Genomic DNA, 16,398 nt, shown 5'->3' with positions numbered 1-16,398 from the left:
GTGTAGATATCAACACTATACTATCACCAGATAACTGACCTGTTATAGTAGTGTAGATGTCAGAACTATACTATTACCAGATAACTGACCTGTTATAGTAGTGTAGATGTCAGAACTATACTATCACCAGATAACTGACCTGTTATAGTAGTGTAGATGTCAGAACACTATACTATCACCAGATAACTGACCTGTTATAGTAGTGTAGATGTCAGAACACTATACTATCACCAGATAACTGACCTGTTATAGTAGTGTAGATGTCAGAACACTATACTATCACCAGATAACTGACCTGTTATAGTAGTGTAGATGTCTGAACACTATACTATCACCAGATAACTGACCTGTTATAGTAGTATAGATGTCAGGACACTATACTATCACCAGATAACTGACCTGTTATAGTAGTGTAGATATCAACACTATACTATCACCAGATAACTGACCTGTTATAGTAGTATAGATGTCAGGACACTATACTATCACCAGATAACTGACCTGTTATAGTAGTGTAGATGTCAGAACACTATACTATCACCAGATAACTGACCTGTTATAGTAGTGTAGATGTCAGAACACTATACTATCACCAGATAACTGACCTGTTATAGTAGTGTAGATGTCAGAACACTATCACCAGATAACTGACCTGTTATAGTAGTGTAGATGTCAGAACACTATACTATCACAAGATAACTTACCTGTTATAGTAGTGTAGATGTCAGAACACTATACTATCACCAGATAACTGACCTGTTATAGTAGTGTAGATGTCAGAACACTATACTATCACCAGATAACTGACCTGTTATAGTAGTGTAGATGTCAGAACACTATACTATCACCAGATATCTGACCTGTTATAGTAGTGTAGATGTCAGAACACTATACTATCACCAGATAACTGACCTGTTATAGTAGTGTAGATGTCAGAACATTATACTATCACCAGATAACTGACCTGTTATAATAGTGTAGATGTCAGAACACTATACTATCACCAGATAACTGACCTGTTATAGTAGTGTAGATGTCAGAACACTATACTATCACCAGATAACTTACCTGTTATAGTAGTGTAGATGTCAGAACACTATACTATCACCAGATAACTGACCTGTTATAGTAGTGTAGATGTCAGAACTATACTATCACCAGATAACTGACCTGTTATAGTAGTGTAGATGTCAGAACACTATTCTATCACCAGATAACTGACCTGTTATAGTAGTGTAGATGTCAGAACACTATACTATCACCAGATAACTGACCTGTTATAGTAGTGTAGATATCAGAACACTATACTATCACCAGATAACTGACCTGTTATAGTAGTGTAGATGTCAGAACTATACTATCACCAGATAACTGACCTGTTATAGTAGTGTAGATGTCAGAACACTATTCTATCACCAGATAACTGACCTGTTATAGTAGTGTAGATGTCAGAAATATACTATCACCAGATAACTGACCTGTTATAGTAGTGTAGTTGTCAGAACACTATACTATCACCAGATAACTGACCTGTTATAGTAGTGTAGATGTCAGAACACTATACTATCACCAGATAACTGACCTGTTATAGTAGTGTAGATGTCAGAACACTATCACCAGATAACTGACCTGTTATAGTAGTGTAGATGTCAACACTATACTATCACCAGATAACTGACCTGTTATAGTAGTGTAGATGTCAGAACACTATACTATCACCAGATAACTGACCTGTTATAGTAGTGTAGATGTCAGAACACTATACTATCACCAGATAACTGACCTGTTATAGTAGTGTAGATGTCAGAACACTATACTATCACCAGATAACTGACCTGTTATAGTAGTGTAGATGTCAGAACACTATACTATCACCAGATAACTGACCTGTTATAGTAGTGTAGATGTCAGAACACTATACTATCACCAGATAACTTATCTGTTATAGTAGTGTAGATGTCACAACACTATACTACCACCAGATAACTGACCTGTTATAGTAGTGTAGATGTCAGAACACTATACTATCATCAGATAACTGACCTGTTATAGTAGTGTAGATGTCAGAACACTATACTATCACCAGATAACTGACCTATTATAGTAGTGTAGATGTCAGAACACTATACTATCACCAGATAACTGACCTGTTATAGTAGTGTAGATGTCAGAACACTATACTATCATCAGATAACTGACCTGTTATAGTAGTGTAGATGTCAGAAGAACAGGAGAACAGTGATGGTGTTGAACGTAGTTATCTGTGTGATCACCGGACAGAGGTTGCTCTCCGGTTTTGTGACGAAACAAAGGTTTAGTGGTGTCTTCTTATAATCCCGGCCTTAGGCCTATATATTACGGTGTCAAGGCATGTGACACTAACAGGTTATAGAGCAAACAACACAATTATCACAGCAAGGGTTGTAATATGGCTTACCCAGTGATTTTACCCACACACCACTCCTGGTGTGATGACTAGTTGAGATTATTAAAGCGAATTAAACTTGTAAACAAGTGTTGCAGAAGCGGTTTGATTGTTGTTCAAATCCCAGATTTAAACTGAAGATGAAATATTGAATTCAGATTCATAGAGGAGTGATGAGAAGACTCAAGGAATCAATGACAGGTTCTCCAGGTCCAATATTATTTTAATACACCATGGTGGAAGGGTTGCACTTCAACAAACACCTTCACAATGTCAAGAACTAAATGTCTTTTATGTTGCCAACTCACACAGTTGGTGGACCCAAAACCCCCCATACATTTGATTGGTCTACATGGGAAGGTTCCTCGGCTGTCACTGCAACCGATAATTATATAGTTTACAGGTCAAAACTACTTAGCCAAATATGGCATAACCATGTTTAACAGACAGCTAAGACGGTGCTAATAGCACTGTCATAATACTTTAAAATACATGGTTTGATCTGGTCAACAACTCAGGTTTCAGAATGTCTTGGTCAGTGTATTCACTGGTCCAGAATGAGCAGCTAGAGGAATTTCTCTGTCAGCTTGTCTGTGACCTTTTTAAGTGTGGTTTCTGACTTCTGAACAGGAGTGAGGATCCCAACACAGTATATACATTCTACTGATTCTCATAGTGCATGCATATCATATATAGAATAAACTGGATAAATATATTGGGTATATATTGGATTATAATAATTGAGAATACCTCTCGGTTAAATATAGTACCAAGGACTAGTTGTTTTACTCAACACACAAGACTACCCTTATACACTTTGGCTCTTTCTCAGTCCTCTGAAATTCAGTCCTCTCCTTCACTGATCTGCCAATCAGTGCAGATTCAGGGGACAAGACAAGGAGCAGAGGGGTTTTTAAGCATTTGGTCTGTTTACATTTCCACAGATGCCATACCAACATCACAATCTAATGGTAAATTATTTCTTTCTCTACTACCAGGGGCTGAATGTCTCAAGCGTCTCAGAGCAAGAGCGCTAACTCAGGATCAGTTTAGCCTTTTAGATCACATTGAATAAGAGTACATGGACAGGGAGGGCCTGATCCTAGATCAGCACATTACTCTGAGACACTTGATGCTCACATTGTGGGCCTTTACTTGTCTATACCCCATTAAAATGTTATAGCCTTCAACAGATTCCAAGGGAAACAAATCAAGTTTTTAAAATGAATAATGTTTTGTTAATTGATTGATTTGTATTCATCTCTAGTCACAAGATAATGCAAAATGAAAAAGTATTTTTAGTTTCAATGGAAGGAAATTTGGTATCATCTCACAATATGTCTGTAAACTACAGTATATATTCATTGCAGAAAAAAATAAACTTTTTTTGTCTTCATCATGGTAATAGTTTGGCCAACTGAAAGGCATTCCCTCCAGTCTCTACAGAGTTCCATCTCACATCATCAACTACTAAAATAAAATAAACATCAATAACAAAATCCGTGTCAACAACAAAAATAGAATCATCATCAACAAAAGTAAAAACATCAACAACAAATATAAATCCTCATCATCATCATCCAGGCAGATTGCTCAAGATGGACTTCGAAATTGGACGTCATGTTCTGAGGACGTCGGAAAATACCTTCAAAACCGACCTCGTCTTGGACAAATTATAAGGGGTGGTCCAATATAAACACATTTAAAATATTCTTAGTTATCATTTTTGCTGAAATAAATTATTCAAACAAATGGATTTATTCAAACAAAAGCCAAGCCAAGCCAATTGAGGATTTGTTCACAATAAAAATTACATTAAGATTAAAATGCAAAAGGTCAAATTACAAAAACAAAAGCCAAGCCAACCGTTTACCACTAAACGACCATGCAGTCACTTCTAATCATTAATCTGTGATTAAGTCATATCAAGCCATAGGTTAAATTGTAAAGTAAATGAAAGAAATATAATTATTATAATAGAAAATGAATTAACAATGGCAGACTAGCTCCTTAGTTACCTGTGTATTGTGTTTATCTAGACTAGCTCATTAGTTACCTGTGTATTGTGTTTATCTAGACTAGCTCATTAGTTACCTGTGTATTGTGTTTATCTAGACTAGCTCCTTAGTTACCTGTGTATTGTGTTTATCTAGACTAGCTCATTAGTTACCTGTGTATTGTGTTTATCTAGACTAGCTCCTTAGTTACCTGTGTATTGTGTTTATCTAGACTAGCTCCTTAGTTACCTGTGTATTGTGTTTATCTAGACTAGCTCATTAGTTACCTGTGTATTGTGTTTATCTAGACTAGCTCCTTAGTTACCTGTGTATTGTGTTCATTTATGGACATCAGCAAGTAAAACACTCTGAATCTGTTGGTTAACTTGTTGGTGTTCATATTTACTCTTATTATCTGTATGATTTCTGAATGTAGCTTAAATTGCTTTGTTTAAATCTACATTATGATGTTAAATGTATTCCTTTCACATCATATTCAAAGTGTTAGCTATTTCATTAAGGAACATTTGATCTGTAAATTCCAAAGATGTTACATTGTTTATGGGACGGCAGGTAGCCTAGAGGTTAGAGCGTTGGGCTAGTAACTGAAAGGTTGCAAGATTGAATCCCCGAGCTGACAAGGTAAACATCTGTCGAGCCAGAACAAGGCAGTTCAGGCCGCCATTGAAAATAAGAATTTGTTCTCAACTGACTTGCCTAGTTAAATAAATCAAATAAAATTATGAATGCATCTGAAAATATGTTTTTCCTGCTGCAGTTGTTCTTTTCTAAATTGCATTGGGTATTGCAAGATCTGCACATTATTTCGACGACTGGTTCTACATATGATGTTTCTGTGATATGTCATTTCTGGTTGTTAAGTCTATGAAACGTCAATCATGTTTGTGATCAACAAGGCATTAGAAAGTATTCCACTTTATTTCATGTTGAATGACTTCATCAAGCTCTTCAATGCATCATCAGGTGTTAATGCCTTCCAGTCCCCTGGGATATCAGCAGGAAGTGCATGTTTGGCATCAGCGATTCTCTTATTGAATGTGGCCATCACATACTTCCAGTAGTCTGAAGCCTCAATGCTGGAATCTCCAGTTATCATCCAGTGACGGTAATATTTCTGGTAGTCCTTGTAGGGGTGAAATGTTCCTCCAGTCTCGGCATTGGAGAATGATGCATCACTAACCACAAGAGATGAACATATCTCTATTACTAATTTACTTGAACTAGTCCACCTATAACTATGGACACCTTCTGAACGGTGAATGGAGGCATGGTGTGTGGCGTGCGTTATCCCCCCTGCTTCACAAGGTACACCACAGAAGGGACATTGTTCTCCACAGCCAAACAGACGGGTGAACATCTCATCCTGAGGCTTGAATGGCAGAGATCTGAGTCTCTCTTTGACGTCTCCTATCTTGTTGTACTTAGCTGCCAGTGACTGCTTCATTTCTTCCACTAACTCTGTGAGGTAGACAGCAAACTGTTTTGTGTCAGAAGTGTTTAGAATCAAGATGGAATCCAGAGCATCCTTGAGGACCAGCTTCTCTTCAAGAGCTCTGCAGATGTTCTGAATGAATGTCTTGACATCATTTACATTTGTTGTGCCAGTTTCTTTCCTGATGTTAGAGATTGTGTCAGTGATCGTCTTGACTATCTCTGAAATATGTTTATTTTCCAATTTCTCCAGACTGCAGTCCTTTGAGAGTTGTTGGACAATCTGGTCAAACAGCCAGTCCTTCACAAAGCTTTTATAATTGTAAATGTACTTTTCATATTTCTCATATTGTCCATCTGTCAGGAGTTGTTTCAAAATGGAGAACTGGAAAGCCCCTCTTGTGCTGTAATCCTTTGATCCTTTACCTGTCTTCACTTCATCAACCACATCAGGACCAATCATTTTGGTCACATAGTCCCGTACAGCTGGCTGTAAGAGCTTTGTGAACTCCTCAGCTTTCTTTAGGCACTGATCTTGGTTATCAAACATGTCTCTGAACTCAGTAAGGTACTTGTTCTTAGACTGTTCCAGAGACTTCCTTGGGTCATTGACTTCAATGAAATCATTATGCATCTTCTGGAACTCTCTGGCTGCTCTGCCACAGATGTGTAGCTTCAGAGAACTCTCACATTCCTCACTGATTTTTACATTCTTGTGTTGTTCCAATGTTTCATCAATCTTGTTCAGCAGCTCTTTGATGTAAGTATCATGGTAATCTGTTTTGTTTTCCACCTTCTGTGTTATAAACAACTGACACTGTGTTATGATGTTGTCACATAACTCTTGTAGTTTATTCCTGTAATGGTTGATATCCCAGTGCTTAAATAAGCCCCCACATTTCTCCCCAAAACCCCCAGTTTCCACAACAAATTCTTTTTTACCACATTCCACCAGATTGTTTCCAACCAACATCTTATTGACCTGCCCACCCCTTGTTGATAGATTTCTACTTAACGTAAGGATGGCATCCTGAGCCACATCTCTTCTTGGGAGTTCTTTGAAGTGTATCTCAGAAAGAGTTTTCTTCCACATGTTTTCAAACTCTTCACTGAGGGCCTTATCTGATAGAACAGATTGATTCTGTCTACATTTATGAAGCAAATCAAGCACCTTTTTCTCCATTGTACTTGCCTGAGAACTCTGGATGTTGTTCAGTTCTTTCATTCCCTCTTTGATCTCAACAGCTCCTTGTAGTTTGTTCCTCACTGTGTTTTCTGTCTCTCGTCTCAGTGTTTTGGCACTGGACACAAAGTCTTCCTTGTATTTTTCCACCAGATTGACATGTCCATCTTGCTTTTCAAAGTATTTTACTAGATTGTCTTGAATTTCTTTTTCTCCCTCTGAAAGCTTCTCAGATGCCTCCATCATCAATTCATTTAGCACACATCTTATGGACCTCTGGGGATGTTGATCTGTCATGCCAATATTGGAAATTTTTGTTTCAGCACATACCATCCAGGAATACATATTTTTCTGGAAGGCCCATTCCAAACCATTGTACTCAGTGCATAATCTGGAGTATGCATCTGCAACCAAGCTGTTCCTGAAACTAAAGATGAATTTCTCAAATTTCACTGCCTCCCACAAGCTTTGTGTCCACTTCAAGAAATGTGTCAAGTCATAATTTATCTGGCATTTTCTGAAATCTTTCATCAAGGTCTTCTTGAAGCTGTACACAGCCTCACTGTAGCCAGGATTGACTGGAGCCATCGGGGGAGTCCCATGCCAGAGTCCTGGGATGTAGCGGCTGCTTGTGTCTGGATCATACTTCATCACATCAGTGAACTTGGTGATATTCTCCTTCTTCTCCATTCTGGCTGCTGCCTGGGTCATTTCATCCAACTGTTCCAACAGCTTCTTTCTGTCCCTCATGTTGTTGTCATGAGCAGACATGTCTGACACATTCTGATGAACAAAATGACATATCGGCTTCTTCCCCACTTCCTTCATCCTGATAAAAGCATGAACAACAATCTGCAGAATGTCTTTCATCTCTGTGGAGTTCTCCATGGCCATGTTGATGATAGTGACATCACTGAGTCCAATCACCAGTGTTGCCAGTTCATTGTCATGTTCATAGCTATCATCTAGTTGAGACAACTCTGGTGATTTCAACCCTTCTGTGTCAATGATCATGATGAAATCACATTTCAGCTCCTCCTTGAGTTCTTTGTGGACTTTAACCAGTAGCATGAAGGCACCTCTGGTGCATCTTCCACTGCTGACAGCAAACTGGACCCCAAACATGGTGTTGAGGAGAGTGGACTTCCCAGTGCTTTGGACCCCTAAAACTGTCACAACCCGGATCTTGCTGTTGGATTGGACAAGAGTATGAAGCTGAGTCAGAACAGCTGATATCCATTTCAGAGGGATATTTGATGCATCTCCATCCACAAGCTCAACGGGGAAACCATCCAACAGCATCTGAGCACACAATCCAGGGAGATGCTCCATCTGTTTCCTTTGTAGTCTACTTTTAGGGAGGGAGCAGGAAGCTTCATATAACTGGCCCAACTCACGCAGGAAGTGTTCAAGTCCCAAGGAACAATCAGATAATTGCTTATCCAAATGTTTAATGTCATCTTTTTTCTCCGGAGAATGTTGGCAAAAAATTTTGTACTGGTCCCGCAAAGCAGACAGGTTCTGACGTGACAGATTGTCCAGATTTATCCGCATCCATTTGAGGAAATAGGAACGCTCAGGTCCTGATCTTGACATTCCTAAAATGAAGCTTGTCATTGCACCTGACATGTCACATTTATGTTGCTTCTTTCTCAACTCTTCCTCCTTTCTCTTCAGAGAGCTCTTGTAGTGTTCAATGTTTTGTTCCCCTCCTTTTCTCAGTCTACATCTCTCTTTCTCCAACTGGGAAAGCTCTTTCCAGATTTGGCCTTGTAAGGGTAGCTGTTTGTCTTTGAATTGAATTGTGTCTGTGATGTTCCTGGTGATTTCATCTGCCATCTTCCTGGCACTTTGACACTCACCCCTGTCTTCATCAACCAGAATCTCAAACTGATGAGCCACGTCAGCCATGTTTTCAATTGTCAATCTGTTTTTACTTTGTTCGATGATGTCACCCACAGAGGACTGCAGGGTTTTGACAAATTCTACATCATTCTTCTTCTTCTTCGCAATCACATTTGTTGGGTTTATACTGTAGTTTGTGATAATTTTATTCAATGTGTCCACCCTGAATGTTTTTTTCTGAGAATTGACAACCAGAAATAACTCTGTTTTTGTGATTTTGCCTTCCAAAACCTTGAGATCTGCCTCGAAATCATCAATGAAAATGTAAACTGCAGCTGATGTTTGACACAGAAAGGAGAACTGTGTTTCAAAGGACCTGATGTCTCCTCTGAGATTGGCTACAGCCACAGGCTTAGTGAACATGTCTATGTTTCTGTTCCCACAGGGAAAGTACCAGCTGATTTCAACCAGACCATCTGAGATTTGACGAGGGACATCTCCACATTCCATATCATCATGAACAAATGTATCATGGTACTGAGGAGGGTTACTAAGCAACTTGTTCAAGATCTGAGACTTAGACACTCTAATCTCCCCTAACCTAACAAAGGACACCATGGGAATATCAGAGAGTACAATTCTCTCCTCCACAAAAGCCTGTGTGGATGTTTGGGAAGAGGGATTAAACTTCCTCACTATGTCCCTCAAGGCCCACAGCATCAAAGTGCTTTGTTTTGTGTCACAATTGGGCAGCAGCAGAGGAACAGCAAACTGACACGTGGACATTTTCTGGACCATCTCCTGCTGCAGGAAACTGTCTGAACAGAGAAACAGGGCTGTAATCAGGTCCAGTGGATTAATGACATTTTTGCTATCAGTGTCAGTGTCCATGTTGTCTACACCACAATAGGAAACCTCCTGGTCAGTGGTCAGACATTTCACACTCCTAGCATTCACATTTGCCATCATTAATTTCTTAAGGAAGGCCCCTGGAAGTGACTGCATAGTGGTAAGAGGTTCATCTGATGTAGTATCAGCATTTATCTCAAGGACAGTACTTAACGTCAGCTTGTTTTCATAATGATCTTCTAGTCCAGTCTTTGACAACAGCTCCCTGAGACAGGATCCTGTAAATAGAAATGAAAAGAGAGCCATGATTACAAATCCTCTTCAACGTGTAGCAGAAAGGCACCCTAACAGGTGTTTACACTGTACTATGGATGAAGTTAAAGCAAGCAGAGGCAGACCATCTCTGTGACACAGTGACTCACAGAATTGGAAGCAAACATGTGAATTCAGATACAGTTTGAGCTGTGAATCCATTGAGCTCCTTAACTCCTAAGGGAGCTGTTATGAGATCAGATATGGTAGGGTATTTTTACTGCCAATTTACTACACCACCAATGAAATATCCATTCAATGGTGAAATTATCAGCTAACTGCCTTTATTGTTTCTAGATCTGTATCAATATCTCTCCACATTACAGTATGGAATAAAGGTACAATAACATGTCCTGTTTCTAGATCTATATCAGTATCTCTATACATTACAGCATGGAATAAAGGTACAATAACATGTCCTGTTTCTATAACTATATCAGTATCTCTATACATTACAGCATGGAATAAAGGTACAATAACATGTCCTGTTTCTAGAACTATATCAGTATCTCTATACATTACAGCATGGAATAAAGGTACAATAACATGTCCTGTTTCTAGATCTATATCAGTATCTCTATACATTACAGCATGGAATAAAGGTACAATAACATGTCCTGTTTCTATAACTATATCAGTATCTCTATACATTACAGCATGGAATAAAGGTACAATAACATGTCCTGTTTCTAGATCTATATCAGTATCTCTATACATTACAGCATGGAATAAAGGTACAATAACATGTCCTGTTTCTAGATCTATATCAGTATCTCTATACATTACAGTATGGAATAAAGGTACAATAACATGTCCTGTTTCTAGATCTATATCAGTATCTCTATACATTACAGCATGGAATAAAGGTACAATAACATGTCCTGTTTCTAGATCTATATCAGTATCTCTATACATTACAGCATGGAATAAAGGTACAATAACATGTCCTGTTTCTAGATCTATATCAGTATCTCTATACATTACAGCATGGAATAAAGGTATAATAACATGTCCTGTTTCTAGAACTATATCAGTATCTCTATACATTACAGCATGGAATAAAGGTACAATAACATGTCCTGTTTCTATAACTATGTCAGTATCTCTATACATTACAGCATGGAATAAAGGTACAATAACATGTCCTGTTTCTAGAACTATATCAGTATCTCTATACATTACAGCATGGAATAAAGGTACAATAACATGTCCTCTTTCTAGAACTATATCAGTATCTCTATACATTACACCATGGAATAAAGGTACAATAACATGTCCTGTTTCTAGAGCTATATCAGTATCTCTATACATTACAGCATGGAATAAAGATACAATAACATGTCCTGTTTCTAGATCTATATCAGCATCTCTATACATTACAGCATGGAATAAAGTTACAATAACATGTCCTGTTTCTAGATCTATATCAGTATCTCTATACATTACAGCATGGAATAAAGGTATAATAACATGTCCTGTTTCTAGAACTATATCAGTATCTCTATACATTACAGCATGGAATAAAGGTATAATAACATGTCCTGTTTCTAGAACTATATCAGTATCTCTATACATTACAGCATGGAATAAAGGTATAATAACATGTCCTGTTTCTAGAACTATATCAGTATCTCTATACATTACAGCATGGAATAAAGGTATAATAACATGTCCTGTTTCTAGAACTATATCAGTATCTCTATACATTACAGCATGGAATAAAGGTACAATAACATGTCCTGTTTCTAGATCTATATCAGTATCTCTATACATTACAGCATGGAATAAAGGTATAATAACATGTCCTGTTTCTAGAACTATATCAGTATACCTATACATTACAGCATGGAATAAAGGTACAATAACATGTCCTGTTTCTAGATCTATATCAGTATCTCTATACATTACAGCATGGAATAAAGGTACAATAACATCTCCTGTTTCTAGAGCTATATCAGTATCTCTACACATTACAGCATGGAATAAAGGTACAATAACATGTCCTGTTTCTAGAGCTATATCAGTATCTCTACACATTACAGCATGGAATAAAGGTACAATAACATGTCCTGTTTCTAGAACTATATCAGTATCTCTATACATTACAGCATGGAATAAAGGTACAATAACATGTCCTGTTTCTAGAACTATATCAGTATCTCTATACATTACAGCATGGAATAAAGGTACAGTAACATGTCCTGTTTCTAGAACTATATCAGTATCTCTATACATTACAGCATGGAATAAAGGTACAATAACATGTCCTGTTTCTGGAGCTATATCAGTATCTCTATACATTACAGCATGGAATAAAGGTACAATAACATGTCCTGTTTCTAGAACTATATCAGTATCTCTATACATTACAGCACGGAATAAAGGTACAATAACATGTCCTGTTTCTAGATCTATATCAGTAGCTCTATACATTACAGCACGGAATAAAGGTACAATAACATGTCCTGTTTCTAGAACTATATCAGTATACCTATACATTACAGCATGGAATAAAGGTACAATAACATGTCCTGTTTCTAGATCTATATCAGTATCTCTATACATTACAGCATGGAATAAAGGTACAATAACACCTCCTGTTTCTAGAACTATATCGGTTTCTCTATACATTACAGCATGGAATAAAGGTACAATAACATGTCCTGTTTCTAGAACTATATCAGTATCTCTATACATTACAGCATGGAATAAAGGTACAATAACATGTCCTGTTTCTAGATCTATATCAGTATCTCTATACATTACAGCATGGAATAAAGGTACAATAACATGTCCTGTTTCTAGAACTATATCACTATCTCTATACATTACAGCATGGAATAAAGGTACAGTAACATGTCCTGTTTCTAGAACTATATCACTATCTCTATACATTACAGCATGGAATAAAGGTACAATAACATGTCCTGTTTCTAGAACTATATCAGTATCTCTATACATTACAGCATGGAATAAAGGTACAATAACATGTCCTGTTTCTAGAACTATATCAGTATCTCTATACATTACAGCATGGAATAAAGGTACAATAACATGTCCTGTTTCTAGATGTATATCAGTATCTCTATACATTACAGCATGGAATAAAGGTACAATAACATGTCCTGTTTCTAGAACAATATCAGTATCTCTCCACATTACAGTATGGAATAAAGGTACAATAACATGTCCTGTTTCTAGATCTATATCAGTATCTCTATACATTACAGCATGGAATAAAGGTGCAATAACATGTCCTGTTTCTAGATCTATATCACTATCTCTATACATTACAGCATGGAATAAAGGTACAGTAACATGTCCTGTTTCTAGAACTATATCAGTATCTCTATACATTACAGCATGGAATAAAGGTACAATAACATGTCCTGTTTCTAGATCTATATCAGTATCTCTCTACATTACAGCATGGAATAAAAGTACAATAACATGTCCTGTTTCTGGAGCTATATCAGTATCTCTATACATTACAGCATGGAATAAAGGTACAATAACATGTCCTGTTTCTAGAACTATATCAGTATCTCTATACATTACAGCATGGAATAAAGGTACAATAACATGTCCTGTTTCTAGATCTATATCAGTATCTCTATACATTACAGCATGGAATAAAGGTACAATAACATGTCCTGTTTCTAGAACAATATCAGTATCTCTCCACATTACAGTATGGAATAAAGGTACAATAACATGTCCTGTTTCTAGATCTATATCAGTATCTCTATACATTACAGCATGGAATAAAGGTACAATAACATGTCCTGTTTCTAGATCTATATCAGTATCTCTATACATTACAGCATGGAATAAAGGTGCAATAACATGTCCTGTTTCTAGATCTATATCAGTATCTATACATTACAGCATGGAATAAAGGTACAATAACATGTCCTGTTTCTAGATCTATATCAGTATCTCTACACATTACAGCATGGAATAAAGGTACAATAACATGTCCTGTTTCTAGAGCTATATCAGTATCTCTATACATTACAGCATGGAATAAAGGTACAATAATGTCCTCTTTCTAGAACTATATCAGTATCTCTATACATTACATCATGGAATAAAAAAAAAACACCTGTTGCACCTGGTGAACCCTCATCAGGCCTCTCCATCACTATAACTCCACCAGGAGGGGAATCCCACCACCTAAAGATTGACGGGCTGCAGAAGTCTTCTAAAGTCTGGCAGGGAAACATAATATAGTTTTTAGAGTTTCTCAAAGTAAGGTAAAAAACATTGTTAGTGGTTTACTCTCACAAAAAATAAAATTAGTAGATGATCAACCAACGCTAAGAACAGATCTCAAATTAGCCAAATGTTGGTCTCCTTACACTGGTTGTCAGAGGTAATGTTTTTTTTATTCTCTAGATGTAACGCTCGTCATTAGGTGGAAGAGAGGAGGACCAAATCGCAGCGTGGTACGTTTCCATATTTATTGGAACACTTATTAAACACGAACAAAACAATAAACAGAACGAAAACAACGACGCTAACAGTCCTGAACATGTGAACCTAGAAAAACAAAGAACGCAAAGAACAGGAACAATTACTCACAAACAAACAGTGAACACAGCGTACCTAAATATGGTTCCCAATCAGAGACAACGTAAAACACCTGCCTCTGATTGAGAACCATATCAGGCCAATCAGACACACCTAAACCAATGAAACACAAAACATAGAATATACCCACCCAGCTCACGTCCTGACCAACTAAACAAAGACTAAACAAAGGAAATAAGGTCAGGAACGTGACACTAGATCACATACAGTGGGGAGAACAAGCATTTGATACACTGCCGATTTTGCAGGTTTTCCTACTTACAAAGCATGTAGAGGTCTGTGATTTTGTCATAGGGACACTTATATCACATTGTATGATTTTTAAGTAATTAATTAGCATTTTTGCAATTCATTTTTCCCATGACTCTGTAGGATTTACACATGACCAAAAGCATGTGGACACCGGCTCATCGAACATCTCATTCCAAAATCATGGCTATTAATATGGAGTTGGTCCCCCCTTGCTGCTATAACAGCTTCCACTCTTCTGGGAAGGCTTCCACTAGATGTTAGGACATTGCTGCGTGGACTTGCTTCCATTCAACCACAAGAGCATTAGTGAGGTCGGGCACTGATGTTGGGCAATTAAGCCTGGCTCTCAGTCGGCGTTCCAATTCATCTCAAACGTGTTCGATGGGATTGAGGTCAGGGCTCTGTGCAGGCCAGTCAAGTTCTTCCACACTGATCTCGACAAACCATTTTTGTATGGACCTTGCTTTGTGCACGAGGGCATCGTCATGCTGAAACAGGAAAGGGCCTTCCCCAAACTGTTGCAAAACGTTTGAAGCACAGAATCGTCTATAATGTCAGTGAATGCAGTAGCGTTGATTTCCCTTCACTGGAACTAAAGGGCCTAGCCCGAACCATGAAAAACAGTTGGCACCAAACTTTACAGTTGGCACTATGCATTAGGCAGGTAGCATTCTCTTGGCATCCGCCAAACCCAGATTCGTCCGTTGGACTGCCAGATGGTGAAGCGTGATTCATCACTCCAGAGAACGTGTTTCCACTGCTCCAATGAGTCCAATGGCAGTGAGCATTACACCACTCCAGCCAATGCTTGTCATGTGTATGGTGATCTTTATACGTGCTGCGTGCTATGAGCTTGTGTGGCCTACCACTTTGCGGCTGAGCAGTTGTTGCTCCTAGACGTTTCCACTTCACAATAACAGCGCTTACAGTTGACCGGGGCAGGTCTAGCAGGGCAGAAATGTGACAAACTGACTTGTTGGAAAGGTCCTATGACGGTGCCACGTTGAAAGTCACTGAGCTCTTAAGTAAGATCATTCTGCTACCAATGTTTGTCTATGGAGATTGCATGGCTGTGTACTTTATTTTATACACCTGTCAGCAACAAGTGTGGCTAAAATAGCCAAATCCACTAATTTGAAGGGATGTCCACATACTTTTCTATATATAGTGTATATACCGTGGATTCAGAAAGTATTCAGACCCCTTGGCTTTTTCCACATTTTGTTAGTCTAAAGCCTTAAAATCTCTGAAGCTGGAGACTCTTACCTCCCTCACTAGCTTTAAGCACCAGCTGTCAGAGCAGCTCTCAGATCACTGCACCTGTACATAGCTCATCTGTAAATAGCCCATCCAATCTACCTCATCTCCATACTGTATTTATTTATCTTGCTCCTTGCACCCCAGTATCTCAACTTGCACATTCATCTTCTGCACATTCTTCCATTCCAGTGATTAATTGCTATATTGTAATTACTTTGCCACCATGGCCT

At 38.0% G+C, this 16,398-nt stretch overlaps 1 protein-coding gene across 1 annotated transcript; it reads right to left on the bottom strand.

Moving 5' to 3' along the window:
* Nucleotides 1–2,627: 2,627 nt before the first annotated feature.
* Nucleotides 2,628–10,223, bottom strand: LOC129841577 (up-regulator of cell proliferation-like). The gene has a single exon (XM_055909918.1). The coding sequence runs from the start codon at nt 10,055–10,057 to the stop codon at nt 5,360–5,362; it is 4,698 nt and encodes a 1,565-aa protein (XP_055765893.1). The 5' UTR covers nt 10,058–10,223; the 3' UTR covers nt 2,628–5,359.
* Between the last annotated feature and the right edge of the window lie 6,175 nt (nt 10,224–16,398).

This window comes from Salvelinus fontinalis, chromosome 42 (genome assembly GCF_029448725.1).
Source record: "Salvelinus fontinalis isolate EN_2023a chromosome 42, ASM2944872v1, whole genome shotgun sequence".
In the NCBI taxonomy this organism is placed as follows: domain Eukaryota; kingdom Metazoa; phylum Chordata; class Actinopteri; order Salmoniformes; family Salmonidae; genus Salvelinus; species Salvelinus fontinalis.
The sequence above is the reverse complement of the archived record's forward strand: the minus strand, read 5'-3'. Positions and strand labels throughout refer to the sequence as shown.